General features: G+C 50.0%; 1 protein-coding gene across 3 annotated transcripts in view; it reads left to right on the top strand.

The window, feature by feature from the left end:
• LOC119395808 (uncharacterized) overlaps positions 1-22,664 on the top strand; it is a 119,322-nt gene that overhangs the window by 80,628 nt on the left and 16,030 nt on the right. For 2 of the 3 annotated variants that reach the window (XM_037662814.1, XM_037662813.1), the window contains exon 4: positions 9,791-9,851. The exons of the other annotated variant lie outside the window; for it this stretch is intronic. In XM_037662814.1, coding sequence (XP_037518742.1) covers positions 9,791-9,851 — 61 coding nt within the window. The remainder of the gene's footprint in view (positions 1-9,790; positions 9,852-22,664) is intronic. 3 annotated transcript variants of the gene reach the window in all.

The raw sequence follows: 22,664 nt of genomic DNA, 5'->3' as shown, positions 1-22,664 counted from the left end.
TTGCCGACGCTGACGTTTACGTTCGGCTTCCCTAGCCTTCCTCTGCCCCGCGGCGGTGGCGCTACCGCTGCACTGCAACTAGCACCGACGTTGACGTCGTTCATGGCGTTTCGCACACCGTTACACAGACAGAGAATGACAAAAGCACAGCGAACGCGCGCTTTTGCAGCCTCGTCGCTTCGAGATTCGTTTGCCGGCATTGCCATTTACATTCATCTTCGCGAGCGTCCATAGCGCCGTTGCGAAGGACAGCGCAACGCTTGCTGGCGTTGCCGTTTACGTTCAGCTTCGCGAGCGTCCATAGAGCCGTTGCGAAGGACAGTGCAACGAGAGCGCGCGCGCCGCATTATACACTAGTGTATAGCTGTGGTAGAGAGAGAGAGAGAGAAACGGGAGAGGAGAAACGGAGCGAAGGCAGCGTTCACCCCACCTCCTCGAGCTCATGCGAGGAGAGCGGGGAGAGTTGGCGCATGCGCAGTATGGGTGCGGACGCCGCAGAACGGACACTGCCCCGAGCATAAGATGCTTTCGCATCTAATTAAAACCATATCGTGTACGCGTCAATCGTGATAACCGTATCACGTGTCGCTGAGAAGATAAAAAAATCCGTGAACAGGGGGCCGATGCTCGAGCCGACGTTTCGACAAGTGGACTTGTCTTCGTCGAGGCTGGAACTGATAAAGGCTGGAATCAGCTCCAGCCTTGAAGAAGACAAGCCCACTTGTCGAAACGTCGGCTGGAGCACCGACCCCCTGTTGACGGATTTTTAAAGACGATAATCTTTCTTGGGGAACTTAAACGCAAAAATTTTGGTCCGTCTTTCTGTTTGTCTGTCTGTCACCCGATTGAGCCATCTGGCCAAAGTTGAACCACTTGCTTACCGCCCACCCAGCTTTAACTGATACGGCTGTTCATACTTGTGAACGTTGTGGATCAAAATTAAATATTACGCATATCTCAGGCGCAACATCACTAGGTAACTACTAGGTGGCGTGTTCCTTTATAGAAAGTACATAGATACGTAATTCTAAAAACCCTAGTTTCTTGAGCTGCGCCGAAAATGCGGCTGCGCTGAAAATGCGACGCGCCGACGAAAGCCCTCTGCCACGGAGGAAGGAAAGAACTTTCCTCCTCCGTGCCCTCCTCAAAAGCTCGTTTCCCGACGTATGGCCAGATAGTGCCCATATCTCACGCAGCATAGAGTTACTGCATATGCTAGCTTTAGGTAGCAGAGTTGCGCATCTGTCTTTCAAACGCCGCCAGCAACCATGCGTTGCGGAGAAGCTGACGCTGGGGCCAAGTGTTTTATTTCTCGGTGGCACTGCTGCAGCGAACTGGATTGACACTAGTCATTCACATTAAAGTAAATCACCGGTCTTCGACACGCCAAACATGTCGACCGGTGGTCCGGTAGGCATGCCGCCTGCAAAAACGGAGTGAGTCTTCGCGACATAGCGATGGTTGCTAGCCAGACCTATGCGCAACTCTGCTACCCAAAGGTAGCATATACAGTAACTCTAACGCAGCGCGCCTCTATCATCTTTCGACGATATTTGCAGCGAAGCACGTAGATATGCGGCCAATTTTTCATCGCAAGCTTCCATCTTCCACTTCTTGCCGTTTTTTGGGTATGGCTGAGAAGTATCACGTGCCAAACATGCGCTGTTTTAACCTTGCCAACTGTAATGCAATTACCCATAGAACTACGCCTTGCTGCACGATCTTGAGGCTTCCTTACACCTCGCAGCTTTCATCCTGCTGCAACCAGCGTGAGACAGAGTGTAAAAACAAGCACTGCAAGCACACTCCTGCTCCCATGTCTTCTTCTCTTAGGGCAAAATCAGCTGCAAAAGAGCCACTACGCCCCGATTCATTATCATTTTGCGATGACGAAGTACCATCTACGCACCCGTATGGTACTACGCGCACAGACGCAGCTGCACGCTTTGCTGATGCCGTGGCTGATGATACTGAATAACTATGGCTCACGTTTTCTATTGGGTGGGCAGCATTAAACCCCGCACTCGCTGCACCATTCATATTATGCTGCGCCTAGCGTTATTTAACGCTCCTGCCATTCACTGTTACAACTGTTACGTCTCCTCTATCGGGTGTTTTCTATAGCAAAGTACCCAAAAAGTAGGCAAGTTGCCAAGACGTTTTTACCGGCGCCGCGAGCCTTAAAAAGTAGCCAAATTGGCGCTGAGTAGCCATATCTGGAAACTCCGCTTACGCGGGATTTTTGACAGTCTCATGCAATACAATGATCAGCGCGTCAACACGCAGTATAAGAATGCTTCCTTTTCACTTTCAGAAACTAGGTTATGTATGCTACATAAGTGCCAAATATTACCGTTTCCCATACTGCTTTTACATTCATCAATATGTGCACTTTTTATATGTTCCTGCAGTTGTTACTTCGATGCTGAATTACGCAAACATTACATTCGTGTGTGGCACCGTCTTGCTGGAAATAACAATAAAATGTTCTTTCGAATGCTTTCTTGACGTGTACTTGTTTACCAGTTATATTTGTACGGTGCAATGTGCATTTTATAAATTTTTGCTAAATCACACTGATTGCACCCAAAGTGTGCAGCGATATTCAAGTGAAAATGATCCTAATATTATACGGAATAACTAATACACTTCTGTATGTGAGATGACTTCCGTCAGCCGGACCAGAGTCTGCTGCAACGCGCTTTTTTTTCAATGTTTGTCATGTAATATCCGGTCTAGAGAAACGCAGCGGGCGCCCTTCCTGCGCGCCCCACGCGCATTTTCAACATCGCCTTGTGCGGCGCCTTATGTTTGATGACCTTTATCTCAAATTACGTGTGCATTTGTGCATTTTAGGACTTCTAAAAATGGGTATACCTTAAATTGAGTGTTAAGGATCCGTTCAGAATCCCGAATTCGGGGTGTTTGGTGAAATTCCTGAGTGAAACTAGCCCCTGAAGCAGTGCAGCTGCCAGTATCGACGAAGAAGGCCTTTCTATTCCCTACCACATCAGGACGTTCTTCGAAGTGTCAGAACATGCATCACGGAATATAACGACGAGGCAGCGTTTTTAAGAAGAGTTGCTTATCAGTAGAAACTTTCCTGGAACTCTTGAACCTCTATTTAAATTCGACTTCTGTTGGAGTGGGAGGTGACTGTACGTGCAAAAACTGGCGCTCGCATTGGCTCCAGTGTGGTTCCAATACAGAGTGATATTTTTCTTAGCGGAGTAAATAGGGTAATTGAACACTATGTGCCAGATACAGTTAAGATATTTCGCTATGTCGACGATTACTTGGTGTTCTTAGGGAGCCGAAATTACAGATACAGCTCAGTGTGTCCTTGGACTGTTCAGCACGCATGGCCGATGTTTGATGTTAACACTACAATTTTGGAATGAATTTAGGTTGCAGTTTTTGGATCTTAAAGTAGAATTTACGTCAGATCATGAATGTTGGTGCTGCCAGCCAAGAGCTAGAAAACCGCTGCTTAATTATCCGTCCAGCCACTCGAAGATTATTAAAATGGGGATCGCTTTCAGTGCCTTGAGAGCAGCGTTCGAAAAATCCTGCGTCCACAAGATAACGCAACGCTTCAAAAGGCAAGTGGAAACGCTAAAGAACGCTGGGTATCCGAGCCACCTTATGGACACAGTTTGCGACAAGCTCGCCCGCGTAGAAAAAGGCAAAGGCATGCGACAGAATGCTAGCAGAAGATCGAAAGAGGTGGATAATTTTGCCTTTGTTCCGTATGTTCACGGCCTTTCCCATGGTTTAAAAAAGATCGGGAACAAATATGGGGTTAACGTAGTTTTTCCGCGCCTGCTAAACTTTCCAAAGTGTGCAACGTGGTTGGTAAGAGGAAAGAAGGTACGAGTGAGCCGCGTCAAAGTGACTGCGTAATTCATCACAGGAATAGGTATGTAACCTGCGAGGTCGTTGTGGGGTATCAGGTGCCATTAACGTGCGGGAAATCGTATATAGGGGAGAGCGCAAGATGCATTAACATGCGACTAAGGTAGCACGAGAGATGGCTGTATAACGCCCCAGCTTTGCATTTACCAGCGCACTGCCGGCAGTGCGGATGCGAGGCAGTTTTCAAAGACGCGACAGTTCTGTCGAAAGAAAGGAAGTTACTGAGCCACAGAATTATCGAGGCGTTCCACATCAGAAGGAAAGGGGAGGAATGCATCAGCCACCCATCGATTACTCTTACTGACAAATAGTATTCATATCTCTGCTCCACGTGCACGTAGCCACCTCATTCTACGCGGTTGCTTTCACGAGCGCACATTCGTTATCATGCACTTCGCGTTGTTTCATGTTGTTTGTCATGGTTTTATAGCATGTCACGTGTCTGTATTGTAGATTTTCAGCTGTTTCATTGATAACTACTTAACGTGCTTATTTTTTGGCTTTTAGCGGTTCCTTTGTTAGCCCCAAGGGAGATGTGTCATATGGGCTGAGGTTGTTAAAAAAGCTGGTTTCATCGTTCAATAAACTCAGTTATTAGTCTGCGCTCGTTTGTCTTGCCATTCTCTATGTATAGTCTCACTGCGCAGTTCGACCAGAATGAACTCGTACCAACTCGCCCAACTCTCCACGCTGTGTTACTAGCATGATCTGAGTGAGCATGGTCTTGATTAGCTTGGTCGTGATTAACTTGTGTTAATTAGCTGGGCTTTAGCATGACAGGGCTTCATTAGAGTGATCTTAGCTAGCATGGGCCTAATTTGCGCATTCGTAGCAAGACGTGCCTTAATAAGCTTGCTCTTAGCATGACTTGAGATAATAAGTATGGTAATAGCATGTCTTGGTTTAATTAGCTATGTCAGGGGTCGGCAACCTATCGAGGCGGAGGGCCGATTTGCATGAAGTCGATTTCATGGCGGAGCTGCGAGACAAATCGGGGGGGGGGGAGCGCATTGCAGGTAAGAAGCAAAAAAAATCGAATGTCTGTTTATTGCTCAAAGAAAGAGCAGCTTTACAGTCGAGATAGGAAGTTACAGCCGGTGCAGTTTTAGCTGCAAGGAGAGGGTGGGGTCGCACGCCCTGCCGGGGGCCTGATCGTACAGCCCCGCGGGCCGCAGGCTGCCGACCCCTGAGCTTGATCCAATGTCTAGCTAATTAGCTAATCAGCCGAGCGCACGTGTTTGGAGAGCGAGCAGAAGATGATGAAGTGGACGATGAGAGCGCGCGCCAGCCGAGCAAGGCGCTAGAAGGTGGAGGCCCATCATGATGAGCATGGTGATGGTACATGTGGCCTCGGCGATTTGGTCCTGCCGGGCGCTGTTGAAGGGCATTCGGCCGGAGCTAATCTCGGAGGCGACGGTACTAATCGTTCTAAAGAACATTTGGTTCAGCAGGAATGCGCTGAACTGGGCTGGTTGGTACATCACTAAGACGTGAACAAACAGCGCTACACACGGGACGGATTCGTGTATGCGTGGTATTTAGTGCAAAAAAATGGGCCGCGTATCTGCGTGCTTCGTTGCAAATGTCGTCGTAAGACGATAGTCTTGTGTCGGCCGTACTACCACTGCCGCTGCATAAAAAAAACAGGTGCGACCTGCTGCGTCGCGTCGCCGTCAATGGGCGAGCGCGGGTCGCTGAGCGGCAGCTGTTTTGGGTGATGGCGACACTAGCACGGTCCGCAAGGCAGACACCAGTTCGTGGTACTATGTGGTCGCCTCAGGATTTATGCGTGTCCGTGTGCTTTTTCGTGTGTTTTGTCGTGTCTTTCTCGTGTGTGACCGCGCGTGGGAGCAGCTTGCCTCATGTTTCCTGCGCCTGAGTATGGTTTTTCGGTGTGCGCGCGTGTGGCAGACGATTTTTTCTAGCGGTGTCATGACGCGAAGCTGTTGTGTGCCGCTGTGCAACTCGAACGTGTGAAAAGACGATACTGTGAAGTACCACGTATTCCCATGTGATCTACAGTTTCGGGAAGCGTAATATTCGTAACAGAGCACTTCTTTCTGTCACAAGCGAGCGCTAAAGCAGGCGTGCGCCGCCGCATCCTGACTACGGCATCACGCCACTGCGCCGACTGCTACCCCCAACGGGTGCGCGCAACGAAAAAAAAGACAAGCATCTAAAGGCGCCCAGGGCGAGCCTCTACCCTCTCCACCGAAGACGTCGTCGCAGTAGCGACAGCCTAACACCCGCGCAGATCGGGAGAATTAAAAGAAATCAAAGTGGAACCGACCGATTCCGCAGACGAACCGGCGCGACGAATCCCTTTACCCTAGCTGTCACTGCGCTACATGCTACGAGCCGAACAATCACTTGGAATGTTCGCGAAGCCAGGAAGGATCCAAACGAGAGACGACGGAGGGTAGGACGGTATGGTGAAGTCGGCGAAGAAGTTATGTTGTTCGTGTGAGTCGTGTAGTGCGGTCAGTCGATCTTGGATGATCTAGTGATGACACCGTGGGAGCACTGTTTAGAAGAGTGTCGCCGAATGACGGTGACCAGAGCTCGATATCGTTTGAGTGTTTCTTCGAAGAGAAATATTCGTGAAACGTTCGAAGAATTGTGCGCTGCACACATTTGGTGAATATTCAAGGCTTTAAGTGTTCTTGGATAGTTTCTAATGGATGAGAGTGCACTTGTAGCGCGGTAAGTTTGTTCCCGTTGTTTTAAACACCATCTAAGTGATGTTGTGAGTTGTAATTGATACCTGCCGAGTGTGGATGTTTGCGTGATGCTTGCACTGCCTTAACTGAGAATATATATTGTTTGTGTTGTCAACTTTTGGCTCTAACTCTTGCTTTGGACCGAAACCGGCATTTGTTGGCGCACTAACAAGACCTACATTTAAATTCTGTGTGCTTTCGTGGTGCGTTTCGGTGGGCCGATAAGTCAGCCCTTGGAATCAGCCCGACGACTGCCTGCCCATTAAGGGGATCAGTGATTGAGTGACACTTTTCATTTCAGGTGAGTCAAACGGGCAGCATTCGTGGAGAGTATTAAGGCCCACTCTACAAAACACTGGTACTCCTAGGGCAAACTGTTCACATGTGTGGGGTAATCGGCAGTTCTAATAACGACTTCAATATTCAACGTGTAATGTGCAGCTATAACACGCGTTATCTACGGCCTGATTGGAGTAAGTGTCGGGCGTACAAACGCGGCTGTCGAAGCGCTTCTCCGCGAACAGCTGTACCAGTGTGGTGGCGCCAGTGCGGGCGCAAGGCGAACTAGGCCCCGGACACCATTTCGGCGCCACGCAGCAGGTCGCACCTGTTTTTTTTTTATGTAGCGGCCGTGTTACTACACGAGTCCTCCTCCTCTATGTTGAACAGCGGCAACTGGCTCATAGCGTCGCATTTTCAGCGCAGCCTAAGAAGCATTATGATCTTTAGAATTACTTATCTATGAATTTTCTATTAAAGCAACACACCACCTAATACTTACGTATTGATGTGGCGCCTCAGATATGCGTATATTTGGTTTTTGATCGACAGTGTTCACAAGTATGAACGGCCGTACCAGTTCAAGATGGCTGGGCCGTTCAGAAAGTGGTTAAACTTCGGCCGGGTGGCTGAATCGGGTGACAGACAGACAAACAGAAAGAGAGACAGACATCGTCTTTAACCCTTTCAGACGCCACCTATGAATAACTGTCTGTAAATGTGTCAAATCGATACAACGTTTTTTCAAGGCACTCACTATTCCATTGCAGCAAAAATAATGTCATAATATGTTCATTTATGTGTGTTATAGCAACTAATCCTAATTAAGTTGTAATTAAATATCTATTTATCCTGCAGTCACTGATGCTATGTTTTGGCATAAATAGAATAAAATCTGAGGCTAGAAATATGGTGCGAGTTCATTTTTGGTTATGTCCAGTTTGAGCAAAGAAAAATTATACTTTTCACATGACTAGCAGGAAGCGGCACGTCGAACGTGGTAGTGCCATCAGCAAAGCGATCATATGCAACAGTACAATGCATAATGAAGTTAAATGAAGACAAACTTATTATGCAGGAGGTTCAATTCATCCAAAGCTCGATATATCTCGCTCTTTCTTAGCCACTAGTTAATACAAATAGCAAAAACAAGTGGTGTACACAACTGTGTACATAGCGTGTCAAAGGGTTAAAACAAACTTGCAGTGATGTGCCGAAAAGTGAAGAAAGGTGGCAAGAAATATATGTGTGAGAAAAAGCACAGAAAGCAATTTGTCCAATGCAGGAAAGCTATAATGTACACGATTCTATTTAGGTGCAGAAGTTGCTACATCGGCCAAAGAGGCCGATGTTTGAACAAGCGGTTACGCGAGCACGCGTACTCGCTTAACGGATCAGTGCCCAGTCATTTAGCCCACTACTGCAAAGCATGTGGCTGTCAGACAATTGTTGAGCGGTGCGCCGTTTTGGAATCGCATAATCAGGAAAGAACACGTGAGAATAGTGACTCACACCATATCCATGCACACGGAAATGCTTGCGTCAGTGCTCCATCAGTTTATATACATAACTGTGAAATCCAACGTGACTGCCTCTTTTGCCGACGCATCTGATATGACTTCTTACCCTCTTTGCGCATTGCGCAGTTACTGTGTTTTTGTTGTTCTGCCCAGTGCTTCTATATAATATAGATATATTGTATATCAAAGCCATAAACCAGTGGTTGTTAGTTCAGCACTTCTGTCTGACGTTATTCTCCGTCCCGTGTTCAGCGCTGTTTGCTCACGTCTTAAATTTAACTCAGGCATTAAACGCTTAAAAAAATTTACCTAGCCCGTACCCCTAAACCTTATCATTACTAAAAATTTCTGTCGGCTTTCTTGCATGGGTGCGCTTCTGTGCTCAGTGGAACGACGAAGAAGTGAAAGAAGATGTCGCTTGTTTGAAAACGCCACCCACCTTTGTAGACCGCAATCCAGCCCTCAGCGCGGCGCTCACTGAGGGCTGGATTTGAACTTTTCGTATTTTTACTTCGTTCAAAAGAAGCTGTCGCCAGCGCTCGCAGGAATTCCGAGTTTCGCGAAACTCGCGCCATCCTGCATACCAACCTTCGAGTACGCGCCCGTTGGTGCAGGCTTGAGTGCGTTCGCATTTGAGAAGGAAATACCGCAGGCTTAGATTGTTCCCCACTGTACTGATCACTGCTAAAATCAGGCATATTTTCCCGGATAAAATAATAATCTTTAGCTCTTAATACATATCCTCAACTGCAGAATTCATACACAAGCAAATATGAGTTACAACGCTCCGGTACCAGCTCTAAGCTTATAAGCTGAGGTCGGGCCCAATCGAGAAAACTCTTTCGTAACTGCGTTTTGTTCTTGGTGAGACGGTTTCTCTAATGATATGTCCCGCACTTCGTGATTGGCTTAAATATTCTCTTACGAAAACTTGTACTGGAATACACTTTTGTGAAAAAGGCCCCGGTAGTTTGAATGGTTTCGAAGAGGTTGTCGTAGCCCCGCTAGGTAGCAGGGTTATCGGCAGCTCCGCTATACGCCGCCACCATCTCAAGCCGCCTCGTATACTTCGCGCCTACTCTTCCGGGTGGCAGCAAGTGATTTGTCGTCTTACACACAGGAAAACACTACACTTCCCCTCGTCGCATTGCAATTTGAAAGATTTTACAAAACATAGCTTGAAATTGGAGAATAGGTTATCTTATGTATTAGTTTGTACATTTGCTCCCTTGGAACCCCCGCGTAAAGCACTAACTTACTACAATTGATTATGCAGCGTTTTTCTGAATGTTACGTGTCTTACGCTGTTTTTAACCATATTTATTTACCTGAGCGAATATTTTCACCTTTGTTTAGACTCGCGATGGAAAAAGACGGCAGGCGCCCCGTGCATTTTGCGGAACCTTGCCCTGGTTATGTAAGTCTAATTGTTTTATGATCTCTTAAGGAACATACTGGTATCTGAGTAGAATCATTTACACTAGGTTTCAAAGGCTATACAAGCAGTTATATCATGTAATCTCTATAATTTCGTGGTCTGCCTAAAGTCAAACAGGTCCATAAAATACAGAGTGCGAAAGTACCCACGGCAGAGAGTGAGATGCTTATTGGTGGGCGTCAATTGCTTCTGAAAGTATTATTTCAGGCAGGTGACGACATCGATGTCAGATGGAGATGAGGATGCCGCGGCAATGGATTGCTGCTTTTCACATGTGACAGGGATCGCATGGTTGATGGTTGGATAGAGGCAGACGTATCGTGAAAGCAACTTCATCAAATATTCAATGCACCTATTTGTAGACCACACAAGAACAAGGGTAATGGCTTGTTGGACACGCCTTTGTGGCACTGGTTATAATCCCACTTCTGACGCGCCTGAGGGATGGTAAATCTGGCGACCTTACGCCGCTGTGGCTAACACACCTGTCTAGCGGACAATTGTGTTTACGGGGGGTGCACTTCAGTTTAAGTACGCTTCGCGAAATATGAACGTTGCAAGCGGAGCATTGCGGAACGTTGCAAGCGAAGTACCCTCCTCTTAAATGTACTTAACTTGCCCGCTTGACAGGGCCTGTTTGACAGGTAAGACGTCGCGAGAGTAGTCTGCGGGCATGTCCGATTCAGCGGGAAGCAGTGTCTCAAAGGCAGGGTGGATTCATGGCCAAATACAAATAAGGTACGATGGTGCGAAGTCAGCGGTGCCTTGCGCTAGGAAATTTAGGGTAAGCTCACAAATGGGAGAAGGCTGCTGTAATATTGTCACGTGGTCGTGACGTCGACGTGGTCGTGACGGGCTGCAGCAGCATAGCTCATTGCTTGCAGCTGCGGAGGTGCCGGCTGAGGAACACCCAGTTACTGTTAGATTTCCTCGCGTACAACGTCCGCAATCGACGCCACTTCGGGATGTGCAAAAGGTGCGATCTTTCGCAGCTCCTCTCGCACGATGGCTCGGATCGTTTCGCGCAAGTCGTCGGAGCCGAGGGCACGAACTGCTGCGCTCTCTTGGAATGCGCGGCGATTGTACTGCCTAGTAGCGTCTTCTCGATGGTTGTCGCCTCCGAGAGGAATTCTTGGACGGTCTTGGGTGGGTTCCGCACCAATCCTGCAAAGATGTCTTGTTTCACTCCCCGCATAAGGAAGCGGACCTTTTTTTCCTCAGGCATGGGAGCATCGGCCAGGCGGAAAAGTCGCGTCATCTCTTCCGTGTAGATAGAGACCGTCTCATTCGGTAGCTGTGCTCTTGTCTCCAGCAAAGCAGCGGCCTTTTCCATGCGGACGATGCTCGAGAAGGTATTGAGGAACGTCGTCCGAAAGAGGTCCCAGGATTGAAGGCTCGACTCATGGTTTTCGAACCACGTCTTCGCGGGGTCTTCTAAGTAGAAGTAGACGTGGCGCAGCTGCTCTTCAGTGTCCCAGTGGTTGAAGGCGGCGACTCGCTCGTATGTCTCCAGCCAGCTCGCCGGGTCTTCAAACGACGATCCACGGAAAGTTGGTGGCTCCCTTGGCTGTTGCATCACTACCGTTGTAGGTGGCAGGGGGTCTGTCATCGTCTCGGCGGTCGATGTGACGGTCTTCGGCTGCCTGGCGTTTTCGGGAAGGAGCCCGTACTCTGGTTGTAGTCCCTTCTGCCGGCGGCTGGTTCGAGGATCCGGGTTGTCCTTAGAGTCGTCTTCTTCGCGGCTTGGGCTTGGGTCAGCGCTCCGCGGTGGCGTCCGGATCATGAAGCAGCACCTCCACCAGATGTCACATGGTCGTGAAGTCGACGAAGACAGCAGTCAGCACGTCCGAGATGAAACTGCTTATTTGGCCGAACTTGTGGCCGGGAAACTGAAGGTCAAACTACAGCAATACACTGATAGCGTCGAACAGAGCGTCGACCGTCGATCAACTGACAAGCGGTCAAGCGCGTCGGCTTTTATACAAGCGCTATCGAACTTTCACGCAATATCGCTGGTGGCGGCGTTATCTCTCGACAAAGCTGGAACATTCGCGTGCGGCGCGCAATCTTAACAAAACGATCTACTAAAATCGTGAAGCTTCTCGAACACTGCTTGGCGGCCAGCGTCGACCGTTGATAACCGTCCTTGCTGGTCATACTCGAACACATCAAAGTAAAAGAAGAAACGGGCGTGGCAATATCGATGATCGCAACATACTTACATTGCAAGCACGTCAGGTATTGTCCAGTTCAGGCTTCCGGCGGGGACTAATAGTTTGGAGCTGTTTGGCTCGAAGACTTGCAGACGACTAAAGTAAGTTTTCAATTAAATTGTAAAGAATGTCTCATCCTACATCAGTGAGCCATTGACCAGTGCACCTTGGCATGAGGTGACCTAGTAAAGCAAGATGGCAGCGATGTCTATGGCGCAGCTCGTTATTAGGGCGCTTTTAGTAGCATAGCAGATTCGGTAGTCCATGGGCACGAGATTCCCATTTTACACCCGCCTTTTCATAGCAGTTTAAATACGTGGAAGATCAGTCGAAACGCGTAAAAAAGGCATCGCTCTCCCCCCTTCACAGACATCGGTATAACACGAAAATGCTACATGTCTTCAACGAACTATTTCATTTTTATTGTGCATTAATATGTGAGAGCTTGTACAATGCCCATTGGTGTTTGGCAGCTATAGCACCTTTTGACGTGGATGCACCCATGTTGGCGCCTAGTGGCACTTTTCCATCCCTACGAATAACACCCGCGATCTTTACCTCTTTTGGTGGCAGGAGTTGTTAAAACGTGTACTTGGACACAAAGTATGGCGAATCCCGGGCAAAGATGGCAATAATAGGCACATAATAAACACTGGTACTCGTTACGCACTCCTTCAAAGCGTCGTCACTTGGTGAGAGAAACGGCAATGTGTGCGTTCCCCAGTAATAGGGTAACCTACGCGTGTGCTCACGTGTAAACTGCCACACTGTGCTACCAGGAATGCGGGAGGCAGAGGATCGTAGCTTGGGCTGTGAACGCGAAAAAGCGTTCTGCTCCCGCTGGTGTGTATCGCTCTACCAAAGCGCGACATTCGCCAGTCCATGCCGTTCCCTTTTTGCCGCGCTTATACGCCTGACACACGGGCAAACCGAAAGCACGTTAAAATAAGCCCCTTTTGTCGCACAAAGGGACCACTTGCAGAAAGGAGTTGCACCGATGGCACAGAGCACCGGACTAGTGCTTCAGGTGGTTCCTCAGAAGAACGCTCCAGAAATGGCCCTGTTTCTTCAAGGACCAAGAATGAAATTATTAAAAAAAAGGTACTCAAGTAGATAACCTTTTGTGATAGCAGAACGCTGAGACATTTTATTTATTGTTTGATGGCCTATAATGCGCATAGTCATGTATTTTCTTCCTGTTTCTGTGTTTTAAGTAGCGACTTGAACTGGTCTGGCAACTAATAACAGTCCGTGTTTTACTCTCCTCGTCTTTGCCGTCCGTTTTCGTGTTTGTGTCAGTAACAGCGTGCCACATAATATGCATAGTGTTATTCACACTGTTGAGCGCTAACGACAGCGATAAAGTAAGACTTGAGATCACCCTGACGCTTGTTGCTCTCGGATCTCTTGAAGACCATATAAAAGTAGCGAAGGCGCGAGTGGCGGCCATTACACGACGACTCGCCGGAGTTTTTAGAAAAGAGCGCAGAGACGCGCCTTCAGATCTCAAGAGCGAACAAGTGCACACAAGAGGAAAGAGCGCCAGCGAAGGCCAGGAAGAGCCCACCGTCCACTCGAGGTGCTTCTTGCCAAACATTGTTGCGGTACGCCGACGCCGTGTGGCAAGCACACCGATTAGCGTCCCGTGCAGCGCACTCAGATAGCGTGGACTCCCGCGTTTCCCGATGAGCAATGTGTGCATGCAGGTCGGATTTTGCATCCCCAATGATAACAACACACACTAAACACAGTAGCGTGAGGCGTGCGGCAACATACACCATGCCAGTGTCAACGCCAACATGGCGGCCCCAGTGACGTGATGCGGGTGTTTGAGAGTATAGCTAGAGTAAACTTTACTGTTCAAGAAATGGCAATATTGCTCAAAATGAAAACATTTTCTCAAGGCAAAAAATTTACTCACAGGGCACCTTAGCGTTGTGACACATTTCCTTCTATTCATCAGTTCTGCCAAGCGCATGCCAGAGTACTCCTTACCTCCCGAAAAGTGGATGTGGGATCCACTTTTCCGAAATCAACCCCTTTGCCGGAAGAGAGATACACCTTTGTGACGTGTCACTGCGCCCGAACGCCTTCCCGCAATATGCCCACTTGCCTAAAGGGTATTACACTGCCCGTATGTCAGGGGTATTATCCCAGCAGTTTTTCTTAGTCGGTGCTATCGCACTCTAAGTAGTAGACGACGAATTGCCGTCGGTGCATGTGGAAGCTGCACAGCTGTGACAACAAGCCGTCACACGCTAAGTTGACGCGAAAGGTCATGGCCGGAGTGTAGAGGCACGCGGGAGTTCCTTCAAGAAGGAACGCCTGCGCGCCTCTACAGTCGGGTCATGGAAAGGCAAAGCACGTTACTGCGTCTAGGAGCCCTCCTCGATACCAGTGTGGCGAGCGTTCCTTCGCTGGCATCGAGGCGCCCTAACTGCGTCTTCACCGAATCGCGAATCACTTCCTAAAGGAACCGTACAGTCGAGTTTTCCAGTGCGACAGCAGCGCCAGAGCGCAAGGCCTAACGGATAAAAAAAGCAATAATGAGGCGGGGTCGATCAATATGGAACGCGATGTACGCGTCTCCCTCATTGCATGTTTGGGTGGGTTGTGGCCGGGCTACACGGGGGACGCCTGTGCGCGTCTTTTCTCTGCGTGCCCGTCAGCGAACTTGGGAAGCGAACTTGGGAAGGGAGAATGCGAGCAACAGAGCTCCCTCTGGTCAGTGGACGGTGCCTACGGGCACTTGTTGGTGTCGTGATGCAGTGCTTTCACTTAGCAGCTCCCAGAAGGCAACACCGCCCCCCCCCGCCAACCATGGCCACCTTGCGAGAGCTGATGTGTGAGAGAGCATGTGTGAGTCGCGTTTGTGGAGCCTCGCACACATGCGTCGGTGGCGCAGTGGGTAGAGCACCCATTTAATTCGCGACAATAGACATCAGACTCTGGAGTTTCCAAGATGTGTGGCGCCACCTGTCGGAGAAGTATTGAGTAGTGCATAGACCGACTCTCTCGCACAGTTTGCTATGGGACCAGGTGCAACTAGCGAGTTCGAAACAACGATTGAGCTTAATATCGCGTGTGTTTGCGCATTTAGCACTCAGAACGAGAGCTGTGAATTGCTCTCCGCTAGTCGAACGCGCCACCGAGCCGTCGTGAAGTGCTTGCTGGATCACTCGCCTGAACGACGGCGAAAACAGCAGCAGACGAGAGCCCTCCGCACGCTACGAAGAAACTCCGCAAAAGACGCACTGTTGCGTTGTGAATTGCCACGGACGTAAAAGACTGAATAACAACGTTCAGTTTTACCGAATTCCATAGTTGTCGTACGAAGAAGAAAGGCGAGAGCGCTGGATACGGGCCGTTGCGAGCGTGTTGGGTAAGCGAAGTACCCGCGTTCTCCACAGCCGGTGGCATGAATGTGTGGCTCTGCTGTTGTTTTGCGTAGCCCTGGGCCCCTGATGCAAAACCGTGGTAACCTTGACTATGAAGCTCAGCAGAGGCGCTGACCGCGGTGCTTGTCGTGTAACACGAAGTGAGCAGCTAGAGGCAGACTGGAGACGCGTGATACGCACACTGCGACGAGTTGGTCGTCACAACACAGCGTCGCGGACGTACGTATGTTTTGAAGGCTCAGAGTTCTCTTTCTAACTAGCTAACACCACGTGCGTCATACAAGTAAATCGCAGAATGTCGGTCGTGACCCCCTTCAGGTTTGTTTCGCCCGTGTCCTCCGCGGTTGCCGTAGCTATCTCGGAGGCCACGGTTTTGCCTTTGGTTGTACCCCGCGAAAGTGGACACGCACGTATCCCCATTTGCAGTACATACAAACGGAAGACGACCATCAAGAGGCCATTTGAGGATGCGTAATAAAACACTCCAATGCACAGGAAGCGAGAGATGAATTAAGGGAGAATGCAATTGAAAAGGCGAAAATCGCCGGAGCCTTGATGAACCGAGTTTTGTACCACAGATCGTAAGATGCATAGCTAAGTAAAGTGATCGTGTATGTAGGTACTTTATCGCTGTGGCATACGTATATACCCGATTGTAACGCATTTAGGCTCTAGAGAACGGATGTCGGAGGGCTTGCCTCGGAACTCGGTGTCGTGTGATGCTCGTTTGTACTTGCGAGTTGCAGCGCGCGGGAATAACTAAAACTTATTTTTCATTGTACTCGCAGTTCGCTTTGATCAGCTTCCTTTGTTTCTGAAGCGTGGATTGGCGGAAGAAGATTTCCAGGTCCTTGAATTTGAGGAAACCGCGCCTCGACACCAACGAAAGAGGAGGGTTATATTGCGGCCTATGCACATTCGCTTGCGGGCGGCTCTCTTTGCACTACCCAGTTAGTGCCAGGGCTACGATGAGGGTGCTGGTGGCGGTGTTTTTCGCAGCGCCGCCTGGACAGAGTCTGACGTCTATGAAATTTTAAAGACGACAGTCTTTCTTGGGATACTTAAACGGAGAAATTTTGGTCTGTCTTTCTGTCTGTCGGCACGTCCCTCGATTGAGCCACTCGGCCAAAGTTGAACCACTTGCCCAAGGGCCAGCCATCTTGAACAGCTGACTAGGTTCATACTTGTGTACATTGCCGACCAGAAAGCAAACAATACGCATATCTGAGGCGCAACATCGCTAGATAAGTATCAGGTGGTGTGTTCCTCTAATAGAAAATACATACATTCGTAATCCTAAAGACCCTAGTTTCTTAACCTGCGCTGAAAATGCGACTGCGCTGAAGCTGAAACTTGCCTTCATCCGTGCCCTCTGCACGAGCTCATTGTTGTGTTTCGGTTTCGGTTCTGTATTGCACTGTACGAATGCCATGGGGCGCCGCTCTGGTATTCCTGTTTTACCCAGGCGACGTGTAAATTAAAGAGTGTGTGGAGAGTAATCGTTGACTGCGGACGTTTCTTCTGCTTCAGCGCTTCGCGCCAAACCGCGTGTTCGGGCTGGCTGGCGTCCCCGCCGGTCGCGCTGGTGGTCACCCCGGTCTTCGCCTGCTGCTGCGCCAGGACTACCAGCCCGCAACACAGCACTCATGTTTCCCGACGTATTGCCAGACGGCGTCCATATCTCATGCAGCGCCTCTTCTATCGTCTTTAGACATTTGCAGCGAAGCACGCAGATAGGCGGCCATTTTTTTTCTTCCAATCTGTCTTTGTCATCTGCTAGTGTGTATTTTGCCAATGTTTTATCCATGACGGAAACACGTGACTAATGTCTTGGTGGACCCCGGTCGCGTTAAAAGAACGAGTGATGCATAAAGGGGACAAAAAAATCACACCATCTCCCGCAAAAGGGACCATGAGGCGATGCGAAGCAGCGTGTCGGCATGTCGAACCCGCGTTTCAGAGAGGGACTGGAGAGGGGAAAAAGGGCAGGTGGGGAGTGGAGAGAAGAAGTGGTGAGAAGAGAGGGGATGGGTAGTGGAGAGAGTGAGAAGGGGAGTATAGAGGAGGTGTGTGGAGAGGGTCTGCACATGCGCAATACGGGTGGTCACGCCGCACACCACCACCGCTTTGAGCTCCGCTATTAGATGCTTCGCATCTAATAATAAATGGAACCGAGGAGCGCATTACGCATTACCGGCGGCTGCAACGAGTTTCGCGGAGGCGAAGTGAGCGATGCGATGGTGCCCTTTTTTCTGCCCCCGCGTTAAAGATCAATGCGAAGCATTCCATACACGATGTCATAAATATGGCCGGAGTTTCCGTGCTTATAGTCATATAGGGGGCGGTCAAAAAGCTGTGTGAAAAGAAGAGGCAAAATGTTACCTCTGTAAACGCGTTTATGAAACGGTGGCGTGAGATCGACCATTAGCTTGATCAACGGCTGAATTCAGGAACCGCAACAGCGAGCTGCGCCACAAACAATGTGCGGTAGAGACAGACTAGATGTCGCAGGAGAGAGTGACCCACTAGCGTGCCTTGGTGCACGCTTTCGTGTTTCACGGCCTATAGGTGGCACCACGCGCCTTGCAACATGGCGCCCAACTAGATTCTTGCGCCGAGCCGCGCTTGTGCGGTAAGCTGAAAACTCGCTGCCACTTTTTTTTGTAGCCTCTAGCTGCCACTCTCGACACGATGGCTGCACTGAACCCATTACATTTGGTGCCTGTGTTCTCCTATGCCTTCTCTAGCTTTTTCCGTGCAATAGGGCACACTGCAGATGGGGTTACTCCGGGAAGGCGTGTTTAAGCGTGGTGCCATTCAGAGGAATTCGAGGGCGCGCGCGTAGATAAAAATTTGGGGAAGGGGGCGAAGCACGCAGCGTGCGCTGGTGCTTCCAGCGCGCATTGCATGGGCAATGGGAGACAAAAGGAAGATTAGACACAGAGACCCGCAGTCCGCTTTTAGTTCACGTGCACGCTGCGAATCTTTGTTGTTCAACTACCCAGACGAGAAATCTGCCACCGCCACTACATTGCAGGCTGAGCTCCAGTGCCTGTATATACGCGGTGGGCGGCGAACGGTTGTGCAGCACGAGCAGTTGCTTTTTCAATCAAGACAATCGCCAGCAGGCGCTGCCTGCGTCAAAGTTGTCTCTCGGGGGCTAGGGCGCATTCTCGTTCCTTCCGAGCTGGCAGTTCAGCGTTCATCGCAGAAAGAGCGTTTCTGCAGTCAACGCGCACCGTTCGCCCTCTCTCGGCACATGGCGAGCGCTCAGGTGGTAGCGCCCTCTCTTGCACTCAAGCAAATGGAGCAGACGACGATGCGCGTTGCACGCCGAGACACTAAGGTGCTTCGTCCCTAAAAAGAGCATGATTGATCCCTCTCTCATAGAAATCGATATAACACGAAAGCGAAAGTTGTCCTTGCATAAGTAGTTGAATGTCTATTATACATTGATACACGAAAGCTTGCACAATGTCTCTAAGTGTTTGGCAGCTATAGCACCGCTTCATGTGGACGCGGCCACGTGGACGCCAGGTGGCGCATCTCCATTCCGATGACTAACGTCCATAACCATGATTAAGCATTTGTGGCAGCAGCAGTAGGTAATATAGACCTGGACACGGCATATGGTGAAATTAACGCAAAGATGGGTTAAACCTGCATATAATATACACTAATTGGACATGCTCTCTTTCAAAGCGCCGTCATTTGAGGAGAGCAACGGCAAGGTGTGTTTCAGAAGTAGTGGGTGCCAGTGCACTCGAAGCAGAAGGCGGTGGAGAAACACCGTTAGGCCATTTGGAAACGGCTCTACGCTGGCGAGGAGGCGTCACACGCTGACGCGAAAGGCGAATCGCGTAACTGCGTTGTCACCGAATCGAATCACTGTGGACGCCGCATTTACCCGACTTCAGAGTTTTCTACGGTACTGCAGCAAAAGCCTACGCCGCGCTGAGACTGCCCAAACGCTCGCAGACGGTGCTCGTCAGTGCCATGATGCATTATTCCTGGCCTTGGGGACTGGCTCCGGCCGCGCGTCGTTGCTAATGTTGCTCAGGCCGTTTCATTTTTTTCAAGGAGTGCGTAATCAGAGAAAATTTTGTCACAGGCAGAATGGGATCGCTTATTGGACGCTGAACTTCTTTACGGAGAATGGCTAAGATTGTTATCCTGAGGGATGTTAAAGAGTTAGCAGAAAGATTACACTACCGTTGGGCTAGATACGCGACGGGAAACGTGACGCGCCTCGGAGCTCCCCGCTAGTATGGCCTTAATTTACGACGGTTCGAGCGGGGCACGCGGTGTGATAGCTAGGCGAGCGTCGGAGAGCTATTTATGGATGAATGCTATGAGCGAGGTTTGGGTTAAAGCCGCCACTTCGAGGCGTAATGCGTTAACACAAGTACACCTCGTTGGGAAACGCGCCGATTGCGACGGCGGAATCAAAGGTCCAACGGCGCGTTGCCGCACAAACCGCACAAGTCATTCATTACATCACTCTACCGCTCTCAGACGGCGAAACCACCCCACGAACTAAGACTACTGTGAGAAAAAAGTGAGAGATAAAAGGCGCGTTCGTGAGGCTGCCAGTATGTGTGACCATGGCTCACTGGTTAAGGCACGTTCCCACCTAACGCGGACAACGCAAGCGGGCAAGCAGATTTTCAAAGCGGAGAGGAAGCGAGGTCGCGCGGCTGTTCAGACCGACCGCCTATCCATCCGCCCGCTCCGCCGCGGGGGCGAGCAATCCGCCAATCCACGGTGGCCGTGTCGCCATCTTGCGGCACTACGCGACACTTCGCGCGCGCGCTTTGGACCCTGATTGGCTACTTCAAAGAGGCCAACATTTCCGCGCGGAGAAAATTGGTCTGGGCGTGATCCGGGCTAGTGGCCGCGGGTTTTTCGCTTTTGTGGATAATCCGCGTTCGCTTTCCAGATTCGCCTCTCCGCTTTTCGGATCCGCACTCGGTAGGAACGTGACTTTAGACCGTACGTCACCTTTGGTCGTGGGCTGAGAGGTCGTGTGTTCGACTCCCGTTTACGGAACATTTTTCTTTGCCATCTAATCGTGTACATTTTACTTATCTATTTTCTTGACAGAAATACGTCATGGTAGTCTTGGTGGATCCCGACATAAAACACTTTCTTGTTAAAAATGGAACGCCGACTCGCAAAAAAAGAACATCCACGCTCAAACAACGCTGCACGAGAGAAATGGCGGCCGCTGCCGGCCATAAACGAGATTATAGTGTTCTAGAACATTATAGTCTAGTACACTATAACCGAGACGGTGCTTCCGCCTGGCGCCAAATGGGTGCGCCTGGATCTGCGAAACACGCGAAGGGGGCATACGGTGAGGACATCTCCGGCGTCTACTGTGGCGCGCTGCCATACTTGTGTTTACGACGTCTCACCGCTTTAATAGACGTCAGACTCTGGAGTTTCGCAAGACGCGTGGAGCCACCTGTCGGATCAGTATTGGGAAGTACAAAGACCGCCCCCTCGCACAGTTTGCTGTGGGGCCAGGTCCAACTAGCGAGCACGAAACAACAATAAAGCCTATAATTGCGTGTTTTTGAACACTCAGAAAGAGAGCAGTGGATTTCTTTCTGCTAGTCGGACGCGCCACCGAACCGTCATGAAGTGCTTGCTGGATCACTCCCCGGAACGACGGCGAAAAAAAGAGCAGACGAGCGTTCTTCGCACGCTACGAAGAAACCCCGCAATCGACGCTATCGTTGCGCTGTGAATTGCCACGGACGTAAAGGACTGAAAAAAACATGGCTGATCCCTCCGTCATAGGAATCGGTATAACACGAAAGTGAAACGTGTCTTCACAGAAGTAGTGCTTATTGTGCAGGGGCGGCGCCAGGATTTTTTTACTGGGGGGGCACCCACGACAAGTGGGTGCCTTCAGGGGGGCAGGGAGGCTGGGAACATATGCGTTGTATTTTGACTATGCTTGCTCTTGGGGGGGCAAAGGGGGGGCAGGCGGAAATTTTGGGGGGGCTAGAGCCCCCCCAAACCCCCCACTGGCGCCGCCCCTGTTATTGTGTAATGATACGTATATGAGAGCTTGTACAATGTCTATTCGTGTTTGGCAGCTATAGCACCGTTTGACGTGGATGCACCCATGTTGACAGCATGTCTCTATCGCGACGACTAACGCCCATGATCATGATTAAACCGTTGTGGTAGCTGACGGTGTGATCATATATTTGGACACAGCGAATCGTGAATCCCGCGTAAGGATGATATCAACAAGCTCATAATCAACACTGGCACCCGGTATGCACTTCTTCAAAGCGTCGTCAATTAAGGAGAGAAACGGCACGGTGTGCGCTTTCTAGTAATGTGTAGCCGACGCCTGTGCTCATGCATACATAACACACACTGCGCTTCAGCAACACGGGAGGTAGAGGTTTGTAGCCTGAGCCGCAAACGCGTGCGTCCCGCTGGCCTCTGTCTCGCAGGCGCTGCTCTCGCTCCACCAAGGCACGACATTCGCCCGTCGAAATCGCGTCCTTTCTGCAACGCATATTGCAGCAGTTTTGTTAGTCGGTGCTCTCGCAATTGAAGCAGTCGGCGGCGGAGGAATCCCGTTGGTGCACCTGAAATCTGCACTACTACGATGAGCCGACGCACGCTATAGGGAACCAGCGCTGGAGTTTCCGCGGCCGCCCTGGCGGTCAAAGCGCGCATACTCCAGCCGCTCCCGCGGACGAAAGTGGCGACTGGTTGAGGCGATGCGGGCGCGTATCGCCGAAAGAAAACAAGAGGATGCAGGCGGTACTGTTGCGCCTTCAACTGCCACAATACGTAGAAATGAGGGAGGACGTATCCTTCTATGGTTTTCCTTCTAAAACATATGAATATGAAAGGATGCGGCGTTGCATCCCGGCAGTCAGGCGAGCACAGTATGTTCTGCTCTTGCTCTACTGTCTAGTGGCGTCGGGCTGGTTTCTAAAGCGAATTGCGCGTGTCTGCTAGATTTATTCGATAGTGAGGGCCACCAGTGGAAACCGGGGCCAACGAGAGGAATTTAATCGGTGTTTTGTCGTAAAAAAACGTACATATTATGCAGGATGCAGCATATGTAACAATTTTTTCATCTGACCACCACCAAGTTCATTTCTGATGCCACCGCGTGCAATGAATGATACGATAGGCAGGTAGTC

This window comes from Rhipicephalus sanguineus, chromosome 6 (genome assembly GCF_013339695.2).
Source record: "Rhipicephalus sanguineus isolate Rsan-2018 chromosome 6, BIME_Rsan_1.4, whole genome shotgun sequence".
NCBI lineage: Eukaryota > Metazoa > Arthropoda > Arachnida > Ixodida > Ixodidae > Rhipicephalus > Rhipicephalus sanguineus.
Note: the sequence above shows the minus strand (reverse complement) of the source record. Positions and strands in the feature narration are given on the sequence as shown.